General features: G+C 60.9%; 1 protein-coding gene across 1 annotated transcript; it reads right to left on the reverse strand.

Annotated features, from left to right (window-relative positions):
* Window positions 1-9965: 9965 nt before the first annotated feature.
* LOC144673129 (cyclin-dependent kinase 20-like) lies at window positions 9966-14952 on the reverse strand. Its single transcript, XM_078535114.1, has 2 exons — window positions 14600-14952; window positions 9966-10385 (listed from the first exon to the last, which is right to left on the reverse strand). The coding sequence occupies exons 1-2, from the start codon at window positions 14903-14905 to the stop codon at window positions 10197-10199; spliced, it is 495 nt and encodes a 164-aa protein (XP_078391240.1). The 5' UTR covers window positions 14906-14952; the 3' UTR covers window positions 9966-10196.
* Between the last annotated feature and the right edge of the window lie 2892 nt (window positions 14953-17844).

A 17844-nucleotide genomic window follows, 5' to 3' on the forward strand; every position in this document is an offset into this window, starting at 1 on the left:
CCTTTCCCGAAACCTGCGTCCCCCTCTCTAGCCCTGGTGCCATCAGCGAATGGGAACGGCTTTACTTTGCCTTGCCCACCTCATCCAAACCTGTCCCCAATCTTGCACCCCTCTGTCAAATCTCCCCCTCGAACCCCGCTTTGCTCCAAGGCCTCCCCGACCGAACGTTGCAGCGAAAAATCCCTCGTCCCTGGAATCATTCTGGCAAATCTCCCTCCGCACCCTCTCAAGGGCCCTCACATCCTTCCTAAAGTGTGGTGACCAGAAGAGAGATAGGTAAAGTCACTGGAGTTTTTTCTTTATTCGTTCCCGGGATGTGGGCGTTGCTGGCCGGGCCCAGCATTTATTGCCCATCCCTAAATGCCCCCTTGAGAAGGTGGTGGTGAGCCGCCTTCTTGAACTGCTGCAGTCCCTTGTGGTGTAGGTACACCCACCGTGCTGTTAGGAAGGGGGGCGTTGTTCCAGGATTTTGATCCAGCGACAGTGAAGGAACGGCCGATTACTTCCAAGTCGGGATGGTGTGTGTGGGGCTCGGAGGGGAACTTGCAGGTGGTGGTGTTCCCCATGTGTCTGCTGCCCTTGTCCTTCTAGGTGGTAGTGGTGATGGGTTTGGGCGGCGCTGTTGAAGGAGCCTTGGCGAGTTGCTGCAGTGCATCTTGTAGGTGGTATACACACTGCTGCCCCTGTGCGTCGGTGGTGGAGTGAATGTTTGCGGATGGGGTGCCGATCAAGCGGGGCTGCTTTGTCCTGGACGGTGTCAAGTGTTGTGGGAGCTGCGCTCATCCAGGCAAGTGGGGAGTATCCCATTACACTCCTGACTTGTGCCTTGTAGATGGTGGACAGGCTTTGGGGGAGTCAGGAGGTGAGTTACTCTCCGCAGGATTCCCAGCCTCTGACCTGTTCTTGTAGCCACAGTATTAATAGGGCTGGTCCAGTTCAGTTTCTGGTCAATAGTAACCCCCAGGATGTTGATAGTGGGGGATTCAGTGATGGTAATGCCATTGAATGTCAAGGGGTAATGGTTAGATTCTCTCTTGTTGGAGATGGTCATTGCCTGGCACTTGTGTGGTGTGAATGTTATTTGCCACTGGTCAGCCCAAGCCTGGATATTGTCCAGTTCTTGCTGCATTTGTACATGGGCTGCTTCAGTATCTGAGGGGTCGCGAATGGTGCTGAACATTGTGCAACCATCAGCGAACATCCCCACTTCTGACCTTATGATGGAAGGAAGGTCACTGATGAAGCAACTGAGGACACTACCCTGAGGAACTCCTGCAGTGGTGTCCTGGAGCTGAGACGGTGCCAAGAAGATTTTCAAGGTGATATGCAAGGAAAGGTTGAATAGACTGGGGCTCCTTTTCATGAGAAGGGCATTGGTGAGGCCGCTCCTGGAGCACTCTGTATAGTTTTGGTCTCCTTACTTAAGGAGGGACAGACTCGCATTGGAAGCCGTTCAGAGAAGGTTCACTCGGCCGATTCCTGGGACGAAGGGGGTTTGTCTGATGAGGAAAGGTTGAGCAGGTTGGGCCTCTACCCATTGGAGTTTAGAAGAATGAGAGGTGATCTTATTGAAACATATCAGATTCTGAGGGGAGGGGGTTTGACAGGGTGGATGCTGAGAGGATGTTACCCTCCCCTCGTGGGAGGGGAATCTAGAACGAGGGGAGAGGGGGGACACAGTTTCAGAATAAGGGGCCTCCCATTGAAGACAGAGACGAGGAGGAATTTCTTCACTCAGAGGGTGGTCAGTCTGTGGAATTCTCTCCCCACCCCACCAAAGAGAGCAGCGGGGGCCGGGTCACTGAATATATTCAAGACCGAGTGAGACAGATTTCTGATCGACGAGGGGAGGGGGTCGAGGGTAAAGGGCAGGGGGAGGAGTGGGACAGGCAAGGAAAGTAGAGTTGATGACAAACAGATCAGCCTCGATCTTATTGAGCGGGGTGGGAGGTAGTAGGCTCGAGGGGCCGAATGGCCGGCTGCTCCTCTTTCCCGTTGTCGGATGGAAGGATCGGGAGGTTCCTCTCTGCGACTGGCTCAAACTGCGGGGCCAGAATGTCAGTGTAGCATAGAGGGGGACTGAATGACTGTGAAGGGTGCTTCCTGGTGTGCATCAGCCCTGCTGGTGATGCTAGCCTGATGCTGGTGCCTGTGATCTTTTATCTAATCTGCGTTGGAGGATGAATCACACACAAACGTAATTGTGCATTTCCTGTCTTTCCTCTGGTGTGTGTGTGTGGGGGGTGTAGAAGAAGCCTTGTTGCTGAATATTCGTTTCCAGTTGCAGCTGCGGCCAGCGCCGCACTGACCATCGTGAGGTGGGGTCCCCAGGAGCCAGCCGCAGCTCCCCGTTGACCCTCGAGCCAAGGGCGGTGGCCGAGAGGGGCGATGCCATTCCGGCTCCTCAGCCCGACCGGGGCTGAAGGGGGGGGGAAGAGGGGAGGTGCCGGAGGTGGTGGGATCCGCCCAGGCTGCTGTGCTGCAATGGCATCCTCAGGACCCCCCCCAGTGCCTGCAGCCCGACTCACCCCGATCCCACGTGCACAGCGACGCTGACCCTGCCCAGTGACGCGGGCTCTTCCCAGTCCGTCAGCGCCTCGGGTTCAGCATTCAGATCCTTGGGCTCCCATGGCCCTCGCCCTCCCTATCTCTGTAACCTCCTCCAGCTCCCTACAACCCTCCCTATCTCTGTAACCTCCTCCAGCTCCCTACACCCCTCCCTATCTCTGTAACCTCCTCCAGCCCCCTACACCCCTCCCTATCTCTGTAACCTCCTCCAGCTCCCTACAACCCTCCCTATCTCTGTAACCTCCTCCAGCTCCCTACAACCCTCCCTATCTCTGTAACCTCCTCCAGCTCCCTACACCCCTCCCTATCTCTGTAACCTCCTCCAGCCCCTACACCCCTCCCTATCTCTGTAACCTCCTCCATCCCCTACACCCCTCCCTATCTGTATAACCGCCTCCAGCCCCCTTACACCCCTCCCTATCTCTGTAACCTCCTCCAGCCCCCTACAACCCTCCCTATCTCTGTAACCTCCTCCAGCCCCTACAACCCTTCCTATCTTTGTACTTCCTCCAGCCCCTACACCCCTCCCTATCTCTGTAACCTCCTCCAGCCCCCTACACCCCTCCCTATCTCTGTAACCTCCTCCAGCTCCCTACAACCCTCCCTATCTCTGTAACCTCCTCCAGCTCCCTACAACCCTCCCTATCTCTGTAACCTCCTCCAGCTCCCTACACCCCTCCCTATCTCTGTAACCTCCTCCAGCCCCTACACCCCTCCCTATCTCTGTAACCTCCTCCATCCCCTACACCCCTCCCTATCTGTATAACCGCCTCCAGCCCCCTTACACCCCTCCCTATCTCTGTAACCTCCTCCAGCCCCCTACAACCCTCCCTATCTCTGTAACCTCCTCCAGCCCCTACAACCCTTCCTATCTTTGTACTTCCTCCAGCCCCTACACCCCTCCCTATCTCTGTAACCTCCTCCAGCCCCTACAACCCTCCCTATCTCTGTAACCTCCTCCAGCCCCTACAACCCTTCCTTTCTTTGTACCTCCTCCAGCCCCTACAATCCTCCCTATCTCTGTAACCTCCTCCAGCCCCTACAACCCTCCCTATCTCTGTAACCTCCTCCAGCACCTACAACCCTCCCTATCTCTGTAACCTTCTCCGGACCCTACAACCCTCCCTATCTCTGTAACCTCCTCCAAGCCCCTACAGCCCTCCCTATCTCTGTAACCTCCTCCAGCCCCTACAACCCTCCCTATCTCTGTAACCTCCTCTAGCCCCTACAATCCTCCTTATCTCTGTAACCTCCTCCAGCCCCTACAACCCTCCCTATCTCTGTAACCTCCTCCAGCCCCCTACAACCCTCCCTATCTCTGTAACCCCCCAGAACCCTCCGAGATCTCTGCGTTCCTCCAATTCCGGCCTCTCGAGCATCCCCCGATTCCCATCGCTCCGCCATTGGCGGCCGTGCCTTCAGCTGCCTTGGGGGGACCCCGAAGCCTTGGACCCTCTCCTTAAACCCTGGACAAAGCTGTCAGTCATCTGACCAACAGCTCCTTCTGTGGTTCAGTGTCACACTCTGTTTGATAACGCTGCTCCCGTGAGGTGCCTCGGGGCGTTCCGTTATGGTTAAGAGGCTCGATATAAGTAAGTTGTTGACGTTGGAGGAGAGGACGCGTCAGCGATGGAGAGGCCGACAAGGGTGGAGACGCCTGGCGCTCCCAGGCGAAGCTCTGCTGCCACCTACAGGAGGCAGCAAGCGCTGGCCACCGACAGGCAGCAATTTGACTCACGGCAATGACGCTGTAACCTCCTCCAGCCCCTACACCCCTCCCTATCTCTGTAACCTCCTCCAGCCCCTACAACCCTCCCTATCTCTGTAACCTTCTCCGGACCCTACACCCCTCCCTATCTCTGTAACCTCCTCCAGCCCCTACACCCCTCCCTATCTCTGTAACCTCCTCCAGCCCCTACAACCCTCCCTATCTCTGTAACCTCCTCCAGCCCCTACAACCCTCCCTATCTCTGTAACCTCCTCCAGCCCCTACAACCCTCCCTATCTCTGTAACCTCCTCCAGCCCCTACACCCCTCCCTAGCTCTGTAACCTCCTCCAGCCCCTACAACCCTCCCTATCTTTGTAACCTCCTCCAGCCCCTACAACCCTCCCTATCTTTGTAACCTCCTCCAGCCCCTACAACCCTCCCTATCTCTGTTACCTCCTCCAGACCGTACAACCTTCCCTATCTCTGTAACCTCCTCCAGCCCCTACAACCTTCCCTATCTCTGTAACCTCCTCCAGCCCCTACAACCCTCCCTATCTCTGTAAGCTCCTCCAGCCCCTACAACCCTCCCTATCTCGGTAAGCTCCTCCAGCCCCTGCACCCCTCCCTATCTCTGTAACCTCCTCCAGTCCCTACAACCCTCCCTATCTCTGTAAGCTCCTCCAGCCCCTACAACCCTCCCTATCTTTGTAACCTCCTCCAGTCCCTACAACCCTCCCTATCTCTGTAAGCTCCTCCAGCCCCTACAACCCTCCCTATCTCAGTAACCTCCTCCAGCCCCTGCACCCCTCCCTATCTCTGTAACCTCCTCCATCCCCTACAACCCTCCCTATCTCTGTAACCTCCTCCAGCCCCCTACAACCTTCCCTATCTCTGTAACCTCCTCCAACCCCTACAACCCTATCTCTGTAACCTCCTCCGGCCCCTTACAACCCTCCCTATCGCTGTAACCTCCTCCAGCTCCTACAACCCTCCCTATCTCTGTACCTCCTCCAGCCCCTACAACCCTCCCTATCTCTGTAACCTCCTCCAGCCCCTACAACCCTCCCTATCTCTGTACCTCCTCCAGCCCCTACAACCCTCCCTATCTCTGTAACCTCCTCCAGTCCCTACAACCCTCCCTATCTCTGTAAGCTCCTCCAGCCCCTGCACCCCTCCCTATCTCTGTAACCTCCTCCATCCCCGACAACCCTCCCTATCGCTGTAACCTCCTCCATCCCCCTACAACCCTCCCTATCTCTGTAACCTCCTCCAGCACCTACAACCCTCCCTATCTCTGTAACCTTCTCCGGACCCTACAACCCTCCCTATCTCTGTAACCTCCTCCAAGCCCCTACAGCCCTCCCTATCTCTGTAACCTCCTCCAGCCCCTACAACCCTCCCTATCTCTGTAACCTCCTCCAGCCCCTACAATCCTCCTTATCTCTGTAACCTCCTCCAGCCCCTACAACCCTCCCTATCTCTGTAACCTCCTCCAGCCCCCTACAACCCTCCCTATCTCTGTAACCCCCCAGAACCCTCCGAGATCTCTGCGTTCCTCCAATTCCGGCCTCTCGAGCATCCCCCGATTCCCATCGCTCCGCCATTGGCGGCCGTGCCTTCAGCTGCCTTGGGGGGACCCCGAAGCCTTGGACCCTCTCCTTAAACCCTGGACAAAGCTGTCAGTCATCTGACCAACAGCTCCTTCTGTGGTTCAGTGTCACACTCTGTTTGATAACGCTGCTCCCGTGAGGTGCCTCGGGGCGTTCCGTTATGGTTAAGAGGCTCGATATAAGTAAGTTGTTGACGTTGGAGGAGAGGACGCGTCAGCGATGGAGAGGCCGACAAGGGTGGAGACGCCTGGCGCTCCCAGGCGAAGCTCTGCTGCCACCTACAGGAGGCAGCAAGCGCTGGCCACCGACAGGCAGCAATTTGACTCACGGCAATGACGCTGTAACCTCCTCCAGCCCCTACACCCCTCCCTATCTCTGTAACCTCCTCCAGCCCCTACAACCCTCCCTATCTCTGTAACCTCCTCCAGCCCCTACAACCCTCCCTATCTCTGTAACCTCCTCCAGCCCCTACAACCCTCCCTATCTCTGTAACCTCCTCCAGCCCCTACACCCCTCCCTATCTCTGTAACCTCCTCCAGCCCCTACAACCCTCCCTATCTTTGTAACCTCCTCCAGCCCCTACAACCCTCCCTATCTTTGTAACCTCCTCCAGCCCCTACAACCCTCCCTATCTCTGTTACCTCCTCCAGACCGTACAACCTTCCCTATCTCTGTAACCTCCTCCAGCCCCTACAACCTTCCCTATCTCTGTAACCTCCTCCAGCCCCTACAACCCTCCCTATCTCTGTAACCTCCTCCAGCCCCTACAACCCTCCCTATCTCTGTAAGCTCCTCCAGCCCCTACAACCCTCCCTATCTTTGTAACCTCCTCCAGTCCCTACAACCCTCCCTATCTCTGTAAGCTCCTCCAGCCCCTACAACCCTCCCTATCTCAGTAACCTCCTCCAGCCCCTGCACCCCTCCCTATCTCTGTAACCTCCTCCATCCCCTACAACCCTCCCTATCTCTGTAACCTCCTCCAGCCCCCTACAACCCTCCCTATCTCTGTAACCTCCTCCAACCCCTACAACCCTATCTCTGTAACCTCCTCCGGCCCCTTACAACCCTCCCTATCGCTGTAACCTCCTCCAGCTCCTACAACCCTCCCTATCTCTGTACCTCCTCCAGCCCCTACAACCCTCCCTATCTCTGTAACCTCCTCCAGCCCCTACAACCCTCCCTATCTCTGTACCTCCTCCAGCCCCTACAACCCTCCCTATCTCTGTAACCTCCTCCAGTCCCTACAACCCTCCCTATCTCTGTAAGCTCCTCCAGCCCCTGCACCCCTCCCTATCTCTGTAACCTCCTCCAGTCCCTACAACCCTCCCTATCTCTGTAAGCTCCTCCAGCCCCTACAACCCTCCCTATCTTTGTAACCTCCTCCAGTCCCTACAACCCTCCCTATCTCTGTAAGCTCCTCCAGCCCCTACAACCCTCCCTATCTCAGTAACCTCCTCCAGCCCCTGCACCCCTCCCTATCTCTGTAACCTCCTCCATCCCCGACAACCCTCCCTATCGCTGTAACCTCCTCCATCCCCCTACAACCCTCCCTATCTCTGTAACCTCCTCCAACCCCTACAACCCTATCTCTGTAACCTCCTCCGGCCCCTTACAACCCTCCCTATCGCTGTAACCTCCTCCAGCTCCTACAACCCTCCCTATCTCTGTACCTCCTCCAGCCCCTACAACCCTCCCTATCTCTGTAACCTCCTCCAGCCCCTACAACCCTCCCTATCTCTGTACCTCCTCCAGCCCCTACAACCCTCCCTATCTCTGTAACCTCCTCCAGCTCCTACAACCCTCCCTATCTCTGTACCTCCTCCAGCCCCTGCACCCCTCCCTATCTCTGTAACCTCCTCCAGTCCCTACAACCCTCCCTATCTCTGTAAGCTCCTCCAGCCCCTACAACCCTCCCTATCTTTGTAACCTCCTCCAGTCCCTACAACCCTCCCTATCTCTGTAAGCTCCTCCAGCCCCTACAACCCTCCCTATCTCAGTAACCTCCTCCAGCCCCTGCACCCCTCCCTATCTCTGTAACCTCCTCCATCCCCTACAACCCTCCCTATCTCTGTAACCTCCTCCAGCCCCCTACAACCCTCCCTATCTCTGTAACCTCCTCCAACCCCTACAACCCTATCTCTGTAACCTCCTCCGGCCCCTTACAACCCTCCCTATCGCTGTAACCTCCTCCAGCTCCTACAACCCTCCCTATCTCTGTACCTCCTCCAGCCCCTACAACCCTCCCTATCTCTGTAACCTCCTCCAGCCCCTACAACCCTCCCTATCTCTGTACCTCCTCCAGCCCCTACAACCCTCCCTATCTCTGTAACCTCCTCCAGTCCCTACAACCCTCCCTATCTCTGTAAGCTCCTCCAGCCCCTGCACCCCTCCCTATCTCTGTAACCTCCTCCAGTCCCTACAACCCTCCCTATCTCTGTAAGCTCCTCCAGCCCCTACAACCCTCCCTATCTTTGTAACCTCCTCCAGTCCCTACAACCCTCCCTATCTCTGTAAGCTCCTCCAGCCCCTACAACCCTCCCTATCTCAGTAACCTCCTCCAGCCCCTGCACCCCTCCCTATCTCTGTAACCTCCTCCATCCCCTACAACCCTCCCTATCTCTGTAACCTCCTCCAGCCCCTACAACCCTCCCTATCTCTGTAACCTCCTCCAGCCCCGACAACCCTCCCTATCGCTGTAACCTCCTCCAGCCCCCTACAACCCTCCCTATCTCTGTAACCTCCTCCAACCCCTACAACCCTATCTCTGTAACCTCCTCCGGCCCCTTACAACCCTCCCTATCGCTGTAACCTCCTCCAGCTCCTACAACCCTCCCTATCTCTGTACCTCCTCCAGCCCCTACAACCCTCCCTATCTCTGTAACCTCCTCCAGCCCCTACAACCCTCCCTATCTCTGTACCTCCTCCAGCCCCTACAACCCTCCCTATCTCTGTAACCTCCTCCAGTCCCTACAACCCTCCCTATCTCTGTAAGCTCCTCCAGCCCCTGCACCCCTCCCTATCTCTGTAACCTCCTCCAGTCCCTACAACCCTCCCTATCTCTGTAAGCTCCTCCAGCCCCTACAACCCTCCCTATCTTTGTAACCTCCTCCAGTCCCTACAACCCTCCCTATCTCTGTAAGCTCCTCCAGCCCCTACAACCCTCCCTATCTCAGTAACCTCCTCCAGCCCCTGCACCCCTCCCTATCTCTGTAACCTCCTCCATCCCCTACAACCCTCCCTATCTCTGTAACCTCCTCCAGCCCCTACAACCCTCCCTATCTCTGTAACCTCCTCCAGCCCCGACAACCCTCCCTATCGCTGTAACCTCCTCCAGCCCCCTACAACCCTCCCTATCTCTGTAACCTCCTCCAACCCCTACAACCCTATCTCTGTAACCTCCTCCGGCCCCTTACAACCCTCCCTATCGCTGTAACCTCCTCCAGCTCCTACAACCCTCCCTATCTCTGTACCTCCTCCAGCCCCTACAACCCTCCCTATCTCTGTAACCTCCTCCAGCCCCTACAACCCTCCCTATCTCTGTACCTCCTCCAGCCCCTACAACCCTCCCTATCTCTGTAACCTCCTCCAGCTCCTACAACCCTCCCTATCTCTGTACCTCCTCCAGCCCCTACAACCCTCCCTATCGCTGTAACCTCCTCCAGCTCCTACAACCCTCCCTATCTCTGTACCTCCTCCAGCCCCTACAACCCTCCCTATCTCTGTAACCTCCTCCAGCCCCTACAACCCTCCCTATCTCTGTCACCCCCTCCAGCCCCCTACAACCCTCCCTATCTCTGTCACCTCCTACAACCCTCCGAGATCTCTGCGCTCCTCCAATTCCGGCCTCTTGAGCATCCCCCGATTCCCATCGCTCCGCCATTGGCGGCCGGGCCTTCAGCTGCCTGGGGGGAGCCCTAAAGTTTGGGATTCCCTCCCTAAATCTCTCCGCCTCTCTCTCCTCCTCCTTGATGACGCTCCTTAAAAACTGAACTCTTTGACTGGTCTTTCGGTCGCCTGTCCCCCATATCTCCTCATGTGGCTCAGGGTCATATTTTATTTGATACTCACTCCAGTGAAGCTCCTTGGGGATGTTTTATTACATTAAAGGTGCTGTATAATGGCAAGATGAGGTGCTGGAGTGGCAGCCCCCCTGTATTCTATAGAAGACGGGCTCTACAAAGCGGAATAGCAGCCTACGTCTCTTCCCTACGTGGACACAATCCATATCGCTGTCCCCAAGTCCCGTCTAGTTGGTTCCTCGCTGCCAATGGTCCTTGGCTTGGAGGAGGTCCGACCTTTGCCCGCTCCTTCACCAGATCCTGACGTGCCGGGAGACGAGGTCTGGGTCGATCACCGACTCCTCAAGGGGCCGGTCGGTGTGGAACTCGTGCTGGTGCTGCAGCCTCTGCTGGGTCTTCTTGGGCCCCCGCCGCGGGATCGGCAGCTCGGAGTGGTGGGCCGGGAGCGGTTCCTTAAAGAAGTACGGGTGCAGAAGGGCCTGCGGAGGGAGAGGACACCGGTCAGGGTGATGGTCGCGTTCGGCCGGCTCACTCCCTTCCGCTCCGGGGGGGAGGGCGGTGTCACATAAGCAAATATTCACCAATGGCAGCCATCACCCTGCCCCCATCCATCAACTCAACACAAGGGGGCGTTTGGCCTCCCCCAGCAAGTGGGAACATCTGCCCCTAGTGATCCACCCTATTGAACCCCTTCATCGCTTTAAAAGACCTCTCTCGGGTCATTGGAAATAGGAGCTGGGGGAGGCCACTCGGCCCCTCGAGCCTGATCTGCCATTGAACACAATCATGGCTGATCTTCTCCATCGTCCATTCCCATATCCCTTAACTTCCAGAAACCACTCAATCTCCATCCCAACTATACTCGACAACCGAGCTCCCTCTGGGATCGAGAATTCCAGGGACTCTCGACTCTCGGAGTGAAGGAATTTCCCTTCATCTCAGTCCAAAGTGGCCGCCCCCTTATCCTGAGATTGTGACACCCCCCCCCACCGAGTTCTAGACTCTCCAGTCAGAGGGGAAGCAGCACCCCCTCCAGGCATTGACCCCATGGCCTTCTCCTTTCTAGAGAAAGGAGCCCCGACTCTGCCATCTTTCCTGATAGAGTCTCTCAGATCTGGTATCATCTGTCTCAATATCTGTTGCATCTTCTCCAGTGCCTTCGATTGCTTTTTATAATTTGGAGACTGGAGCTGTGCACTGTATTCCAAGTGGGATATGGAGACTGGAGCTGTGCACTGTATTCCAAGTGGGATACGGAGACCGGACCTGTGCACAGTATTCCAAGTGGGATATGGAGACTGGACCTGTGCGCAGTATTCCAAGTGGGATACGGAGACCGGAGCTGTGCACAGTATTCCAAGTGGGATAGGGAGACTGGACCTGTGCACAGTATTCCAAGTGGGATATGGAGACTGGAGCTGTGCACAGTATTCCAAGTGGGATATGGAGACTGGAGCTGTGCGCAGTTTTCCAAGTGGGATATGGAGACTGGAGCTGTGCGCAGTTTTCCAAGCGGGATATGGAGACCAGAACTGTGCACTGTATTCCAAGTGAGATAGGGAGACTGGGACTGTGCACTGTATTCCAAGTGGGATAGGGAGACTGGAACTGTGCACAGTATTCCAAGTGGGATACGGAGACCGGAGCTGTGCACAGTATTCCAAGTGGGATATGGAGACTGGAGCTGTGCGCAGTATTCCAAGTGGGATACGGAGGCTGGAGCTGTGCACTGTATTGCAAGTGGGATACGGAGACCAGAACTGTGCACAGTATTCCAAGTGAGATAGGGAGACTGGGACTGTGCACAGTATTCCAAGTGGGATAGGGAGACTGGAGCTGTGCACAGTATTCCAAGTGGGATACGGAGACTGGAGCTGTGCCCAGTATTCCAAGTGGGATAGGGAGACTGGAGCTGTGCACGGTATTCCAAGTGGGATATGGAGACTGGAGCTGTGCACAGTATTCCAAGTGGGATAGGGAGACTGGAGCTGTGCACCGTATTCCAAGTGGGATATGGAGGCTGGAGCTGTGCACCGTATTCCAAGTGGGATATGGAGACCGGAGCTGTGCACAGTATTCCAAGTGGGATATGGAGACCGGAGCTGTGCACAGTATTCCAAGTGGGATACGGAGACCGGACCTGTGCACGGTATTCCTGGTCCAGTCTAAGCGAGGATCGATAGCAGTTTAATTATAACTTCTTTGCCTTTCTGGAACTGGATGGCAGTGCCCATTTTGTTTTTGTTAAAGTATCCTGCGTTGGCATTTTAACTGATCTGTCTATCCCTACCCACGGAGACTGCACTAGGCTGGGCCTCTGGGTTACTACTCCCTCCAGTGAAGTGATCTATCCCTACCCCTGGAGACTGCACTAGGCTGGGCCTCTGGGTTACTACTCCCTCCAGTGAAGTGATCTATCCCTACCCCTGGAGACTGCACTAGGCTGGGCCTCTGGGTTACTACTCCCTCCAGTGAAGTGATCTATCCCTACCCCTGGAGACTGCACGGTTATATTTTTTTTCTGGCTGTCCCTGTACACCTCTCACACAGGTCAGGCAGACACAAAGAGCTAGCGTGGAAATCCGCCAGGTTTGACGGGGTGGTGGGGGGGGGGAACCGCGAGGTTTGACGGGGTGGGTGTGGGGGTTGGGAACCGCGAGGTTTGACGAGGTGGTGGGGGATGGGAAACGCGAGGTTTGACGGGGTGGGGGTGGGGGGTTGGGAACCGCGAGGTTTGACGGGGTGGGGGTGGGGGATGGGAACCGCGAGGTTTGACGGGGTGGGGGTGGGGGGGGAACCGCGACGTTTGACGGTGGTGGGGTGGGGGGAACCGCGACGTTTGACGGGGTGGGGTGGGGGGGGGAACCGCGAGGTTTGACGGTGGTGGGGTGGGGGGGGAACCGCGACGTTTGACGGTGGTGGGGTGGGGGGGGAACCGCGAGGTTTGACGGGGTGGGGGTGGGGGGGGGAACCGCGAGGTTTGACGGGGTGGGGGTGGGGGGGGGGGGGTTTGGGAAACGCGAGGTTTGACGGGGTGGGGGGGGGGGGTGGGAACCGCGAGGTTTGACGGGGGGGGGGTGGGGGGGGGATGGGAACCGCGAGGTTTGACGGGGTGGGGGTGGGGGATGGGAAACGCGAGGTTTGACGGGGTGGGGGTGGGGGTTTGGGAACCGCGAGGTTTGACGGGGTGGGGGTGGGGGATGGGAAACGCGAGGTTTGACGGGGTGGGGGGGGGGGGGGTTTGGAAACCGCGAGGTTTGACGGGGTGGGGGTGGGGGGGGGTTGGGAACCGCGAGGTTTGACGGGGCGGGGGTGGGGGGGGTTGGGAACCGCGAGGTTTGACGGGGTGGGGTGGGGGGGGTTGGGAACCGCGAGGTTTGACGGGGTGGGGTGGGGGGGGAACCGCGAGGTTTGACGGGGTGGGGGTGGGGGGGGGAACCGCGAGGTTTGACGGGGTGGGGGTGGGGGGGGGGGGGTTTGGGAAACGCGAGGTTTGACGGGGTGGGGGGGGGGGGGGTGGGAACCGCGAGGTTTGACGGGGGGGGGGGGTGGGGGGGGGATGGGAACCGCGAGGTTTGACGGGGTGGGGGTGGGGGATGGGAAACGCGAGGTTTGACGGGGTGGGGGTGGGGGTTTGGGAACCGCGAGGTTTGACGGGGTGGGGGTGGGGGATGGGAAACGCGAGGTTTGACGGGGTGGGGGGGGGGGGTTTGGAAACCGCGAGGTTTGACGGGGTGGGGGGGGTTGGGAACCGCGAGGGTTGACGGGGTGGGTGTGGGGGGGTTTGGGAACCGCGAGGTTTGACGGGGTGGGGGTGGGGGGGTTTGGGAACCGCGAGGTTTGACGGGGTGGGGGTGGGGGGGGTTGGGAACCGCGAGGTTTGACGGGGTGGGGGTGGGGGTGGGGGGTTTGGGAACCGCGAGGTTTGACGGGGTGGGGGTGGGGGGGGTTGGGAACCGCGAGGTTTGACGGGGCGGGGGTGGGGGGGGTTGGGAACCGCGAGGTTTGACGGGGTGGGGTGGGGGGGGTTGGGAACCGCGAGGTTTGACGGGGTGGGGGTGGGGGGGGGGTGGGGGGGGTTGTGAACCGCGAGGTTTAACGGGGTGGGGGTGGGGGGGGGTGGGGGGGGTTGTGAACCGCGAGGTTTGACGGGGTGGGGGTGGGGGATGGGAAACGCGAGGTTTGACGGGGTGGGGGTGGGGGTGGGGGGGTTGGGAACCGCGAGGTTTGACGGGGTGGGGGTGGGGGTGGGGGGTTTGGGAACCGCGAGGTTTGACGGGGTGGGGGTGGGGGGTTGGGAACCGTGAGGTTTGACGGGGTGGGGGTGGGGGTGGGGGGTTTGGGAACCGCGAGGTTTTACGGGGTGGGGGTGGGGGGGTTGGGAACCGTGAGGTTTGACGGGGTGGGGGTGGGGGGTTGGGAACCGCGAGGTTTGACGGGGTGGGGGTGGGGGGGTTTGGGAACCACGAGGTTTGACGGGGTGGGGGTGGGGGGGTTTGGGAACCGCGAGGGTTGATGGGGTGGGGGTGGCGGGTTTGGGAACCGCGAGGGTTGACGGGGTCTGGGTGGGGGTGGGGGTTGGGAACCGCGAGGTTTGACGGGGTGGGGGTGGGGGTGGGGGGGTTTGGGAACCGCGAGGGTTGACGGGGTGGGGGTGGGGGTGGGGGGGTTTGGGAACCGCGCCTCTCCTCACCTCAGCGGCGCTGATCCTCTGCTTCGATGGGTAGATGAGGAAGCGTTTGAGCAGGTCGACGGCTTCTGGAGAGGCGTCCGGGACCACCTGCTCCAACGGGATGGGCGGGTTCTCCTTGAAGGTGATCTTGTTGTAATCTGGAAGTTCCGTGATTTCCTGGAGGTTGGGGGGATGGGGGGGGAGAGGATCGGAAAACCGAGATGTGAGGGAGGGAGTGGAAAAGGCTGAGCGGAGAACCCCGCCCCCCGGCTCAGTTCCGTGCACCACGTACAAACCGACCGAGTCAGGAACTGCCCTCGTTCCCATCCCCGCGTCAGGTCGAGGGGTACAACCAAATCATGGTGACTTCAGACTTGAGCACCACAATCCAGGGTGATACTCACCTTCCCATGTGCCAGCGCCGAGGGAGTGCCGCACTGTCGGGGGGGGGGACACAGTGCCGAGGGAGTGCCGCACTGTCGGGGGGGACACAGTGCCGAGGGAGTGCCGCACTGTCGGGGGGGGACACAGCGCCGAGGGAGTGCCGCACTGTCGGGGGGGACACAGTGCCGAGGGAGTGCCGCACTGTCGGGGGGGGACACAGCGCCGAGGGAGTGCCGCACTGTCGGGGGGGACACAGCGCCGAGGGAGTGCCGCACTGTCGGGGGGACACAGTGCCGAGGGAGTGCCGCACTGTCGGGGGGGGACACAGCGCCGAGGGAGTGCTGCACTGTCGGGGGGGACACAGCGCCGAGGGAGTGCCGCACTGTCGGGGGGGCCAGCGCCGAGGGAGTGCCGCACTGTTGGGGGGGACACAGCGCCGAGGGAGTGCCGCACTGTCGGGGGGGACACAGTGCCGAGGGAGGGCCGCACTGTCGGGGGGGACACAGCGCCGAGGGAGTGCCGCACTGTCGGGGGGGACACAGCGCCGAGGGAGTGTCGCACTGTCGGGGGGACACAGCGCCGAGGGAGTGCCGCACTGTCGGGGGGGACACAGCGCCGAGGGAGTGCCGCACTGTCGGGGGGGACACAGCGCCGAGGGAGTGCCGCACTGTCGGGGGGACACAGCGCCGAGGGAGTGCCGCACTGTCGGGGGGACACAGTGCCCAGGGAGTGCCGCACTGTCGGGGGGGACACAGCGCCGAGGGAGTGCCGCACTGTCGGGGGGGACACAGCGCCGAGGGAGTGCCGCACTGTCGGGGGGGACACAGCGCCGAGGGAGTGCCGCACTGTCGGGGGGGACACAGTGCCGAGGGAGTGCCGCACTGTCGGGGGGACACAGTGCCCAGGGAGTGCCGCACTGTCGGGGGGGACACAGTGCCGAGGGAGTGCCGCACTGTCGGGGGGACACAGCGCCGAGGGAGTGCCGCACTGTCGGGGGGGACACAGCGCCGAGGGAGTGCCGCACTGTTGGGGGGGACACAGCGCCGAGGGAGTGCCGCACTGTCGGGGGGGACACAGCGCCGAGGGAGTGCCGCACTGTCGGGGGGGACACAGCGCCGAGGGAGTGCCGCACTGTCGGGGGGGACACAGCGCCGAGGGAGTGCCGCACTGTCGGGGGGGGGTCACAGCGCCGAGGGAGTGCCGCACTGTCGGGGGGGACACAGCGCCGAGGGAGTGCCGCACTGTCGGGGGGGACACAGCGCCGAGGGAGTGCCACACTGTCGGGGGGACACAGCGCCGAGGGAGTGCCGCACTGTCGGGGGGGACACAGCGCCGAGGGAGTGCCGCACTGTCGGGGGGGGACACAGCGCCGAGGGAGTGCCGCACTGTCGGGGGGGACACAGCGCCGAGGGAGTGCCACACTGTCGGGGGGGACACAGCGCCGAGGGAGTGCCGCACTGTCGGGGGGACACAGCGCCGAGGGAGTGCCGCACTGTCGGGGGGACACAGCGCCGAGGGAGTGCCACACTGTCGGGGGGGGGGGACACAGCGCCGAGGGAGTGCTGCACTGTCGGGGGGGACACAGCGCCGAGGGAGTGCCGCACTGTCGGGGGGGACACAGCGCCGAGGGAGTGCTGCACTGTCGGGGGGGACACAGCGCCGAGGGAGTGCCGCACTGTCGGGGGGGACACAGCGCCCAGGGAGTGCCACACTGTCGGGGGGGACACAGCGCCAAGGGAGGGCCGCACTGTCGGGGGGGGACACAGCGCCGAGGGAGTGCCACACTGTCGGGGGACACAGCGCCGAGGGAGTGCTGCACTGTCGGGGGGACACAGCGCCGAGGGAGTGCCGCACTGTCGGGGGGGGGACACAGCGCCGAGGGAGTGCCGCACTGTCGGGGGGGACACAGCGCCGAGGGAGTGCCGCACTGTCGGGGGGGTCAGTGCCGAGGGAGTGCCGCACTGTCGGGGGGGCCAGCGCCGAGGGAGGGCCGCACTGTCAGGGGGGCCAGCGCCGAGGGAGTGCCGCACTGTCGGGGGGACACAGCGCCGAGGGAGTGCCGCACTGTCGGGGGGGCCAGCGCCGAGGGAGGGCCGCACTGTCAGGGGGGCCAGCGCCGAGGGAGTGCTGCACTGTCGGGGGGGACACAGCGCCGAGGGAGTGCCGCACTGTCGGGCGGGCCAGCGCCGAGGGAGGGCCGCACTGTCGGGGGGGCCAGCGCCGAGGGAGTGCCGCACTGTCGGGGGGACACAGCGCCGAGGGAGTGCCGCACTGTCGGGGGGGACACAGCGCCGAGGGAGTGCCGCACTGTCGGGGGGACACAGCGCCGAGGGAGTGCCGCACTGTCGGGGGGGGGGGACACAGCGCCGAGGGAGTGCCGCACTGTCGGGGGGGACACAGCGCCGAGGGAGTGCCGCACTGTCGGGGGGGACACAGCGCCGAGGGAGTGCCGCACTGTCGGGGGGGACACAGTGCCCAGGGAGTGCCACACTGTCGGGGGGGACACAGCGCCGAGGGAGTGCCGCACTGTCGGGGGGGACACAGCGCCGAGGGAGTGCCGCACTGTCGGGGGGGACACAGCGCCGAGGGAGTGCCGCACTGTCGGGGGGGACACAGCGCCGAGGGAGTGCCGCACTGTCGGGGGGGACACAGCGCCGAGGGAGTGCCGCACTGTCGGGGGGGACACAGTGCCCAGGGAGTGCCACACTGTCGGGGGGACACAGCGCCGAGGGAGTGCCGCACTGTCGGGGGGGGGCGGGTACAGCGCCGAGGGAGTGCCGCACTGTCGGGGGATACAGCGCCGAGGGAGGGCTGCACTGTCGGGGAGGCCAGCGCCGAGGGAGGGCCGCACTGTCGGGGGGGCCAGCGCCGAGGGAGTGCTG

This window comes from Cetorhinus maximus, unplaced genomic scaffold (assembly GCF_964194155.1).
Source record: "Cetorhinus maximus unplaced genomic scaffold, sCetMax3.hap1.1 HAP1_SCAFFOLD_296, whole genome shotgun sequence".
In the NCBI taxonomy this organism is placed as follows: domain Eukaryota; kingdom Metazoa; phylum Chordata; class Chondrichthyes; order Lamniformes; family Cetorhinidae; genus Cetorhinus; species Cetorhinus maximus.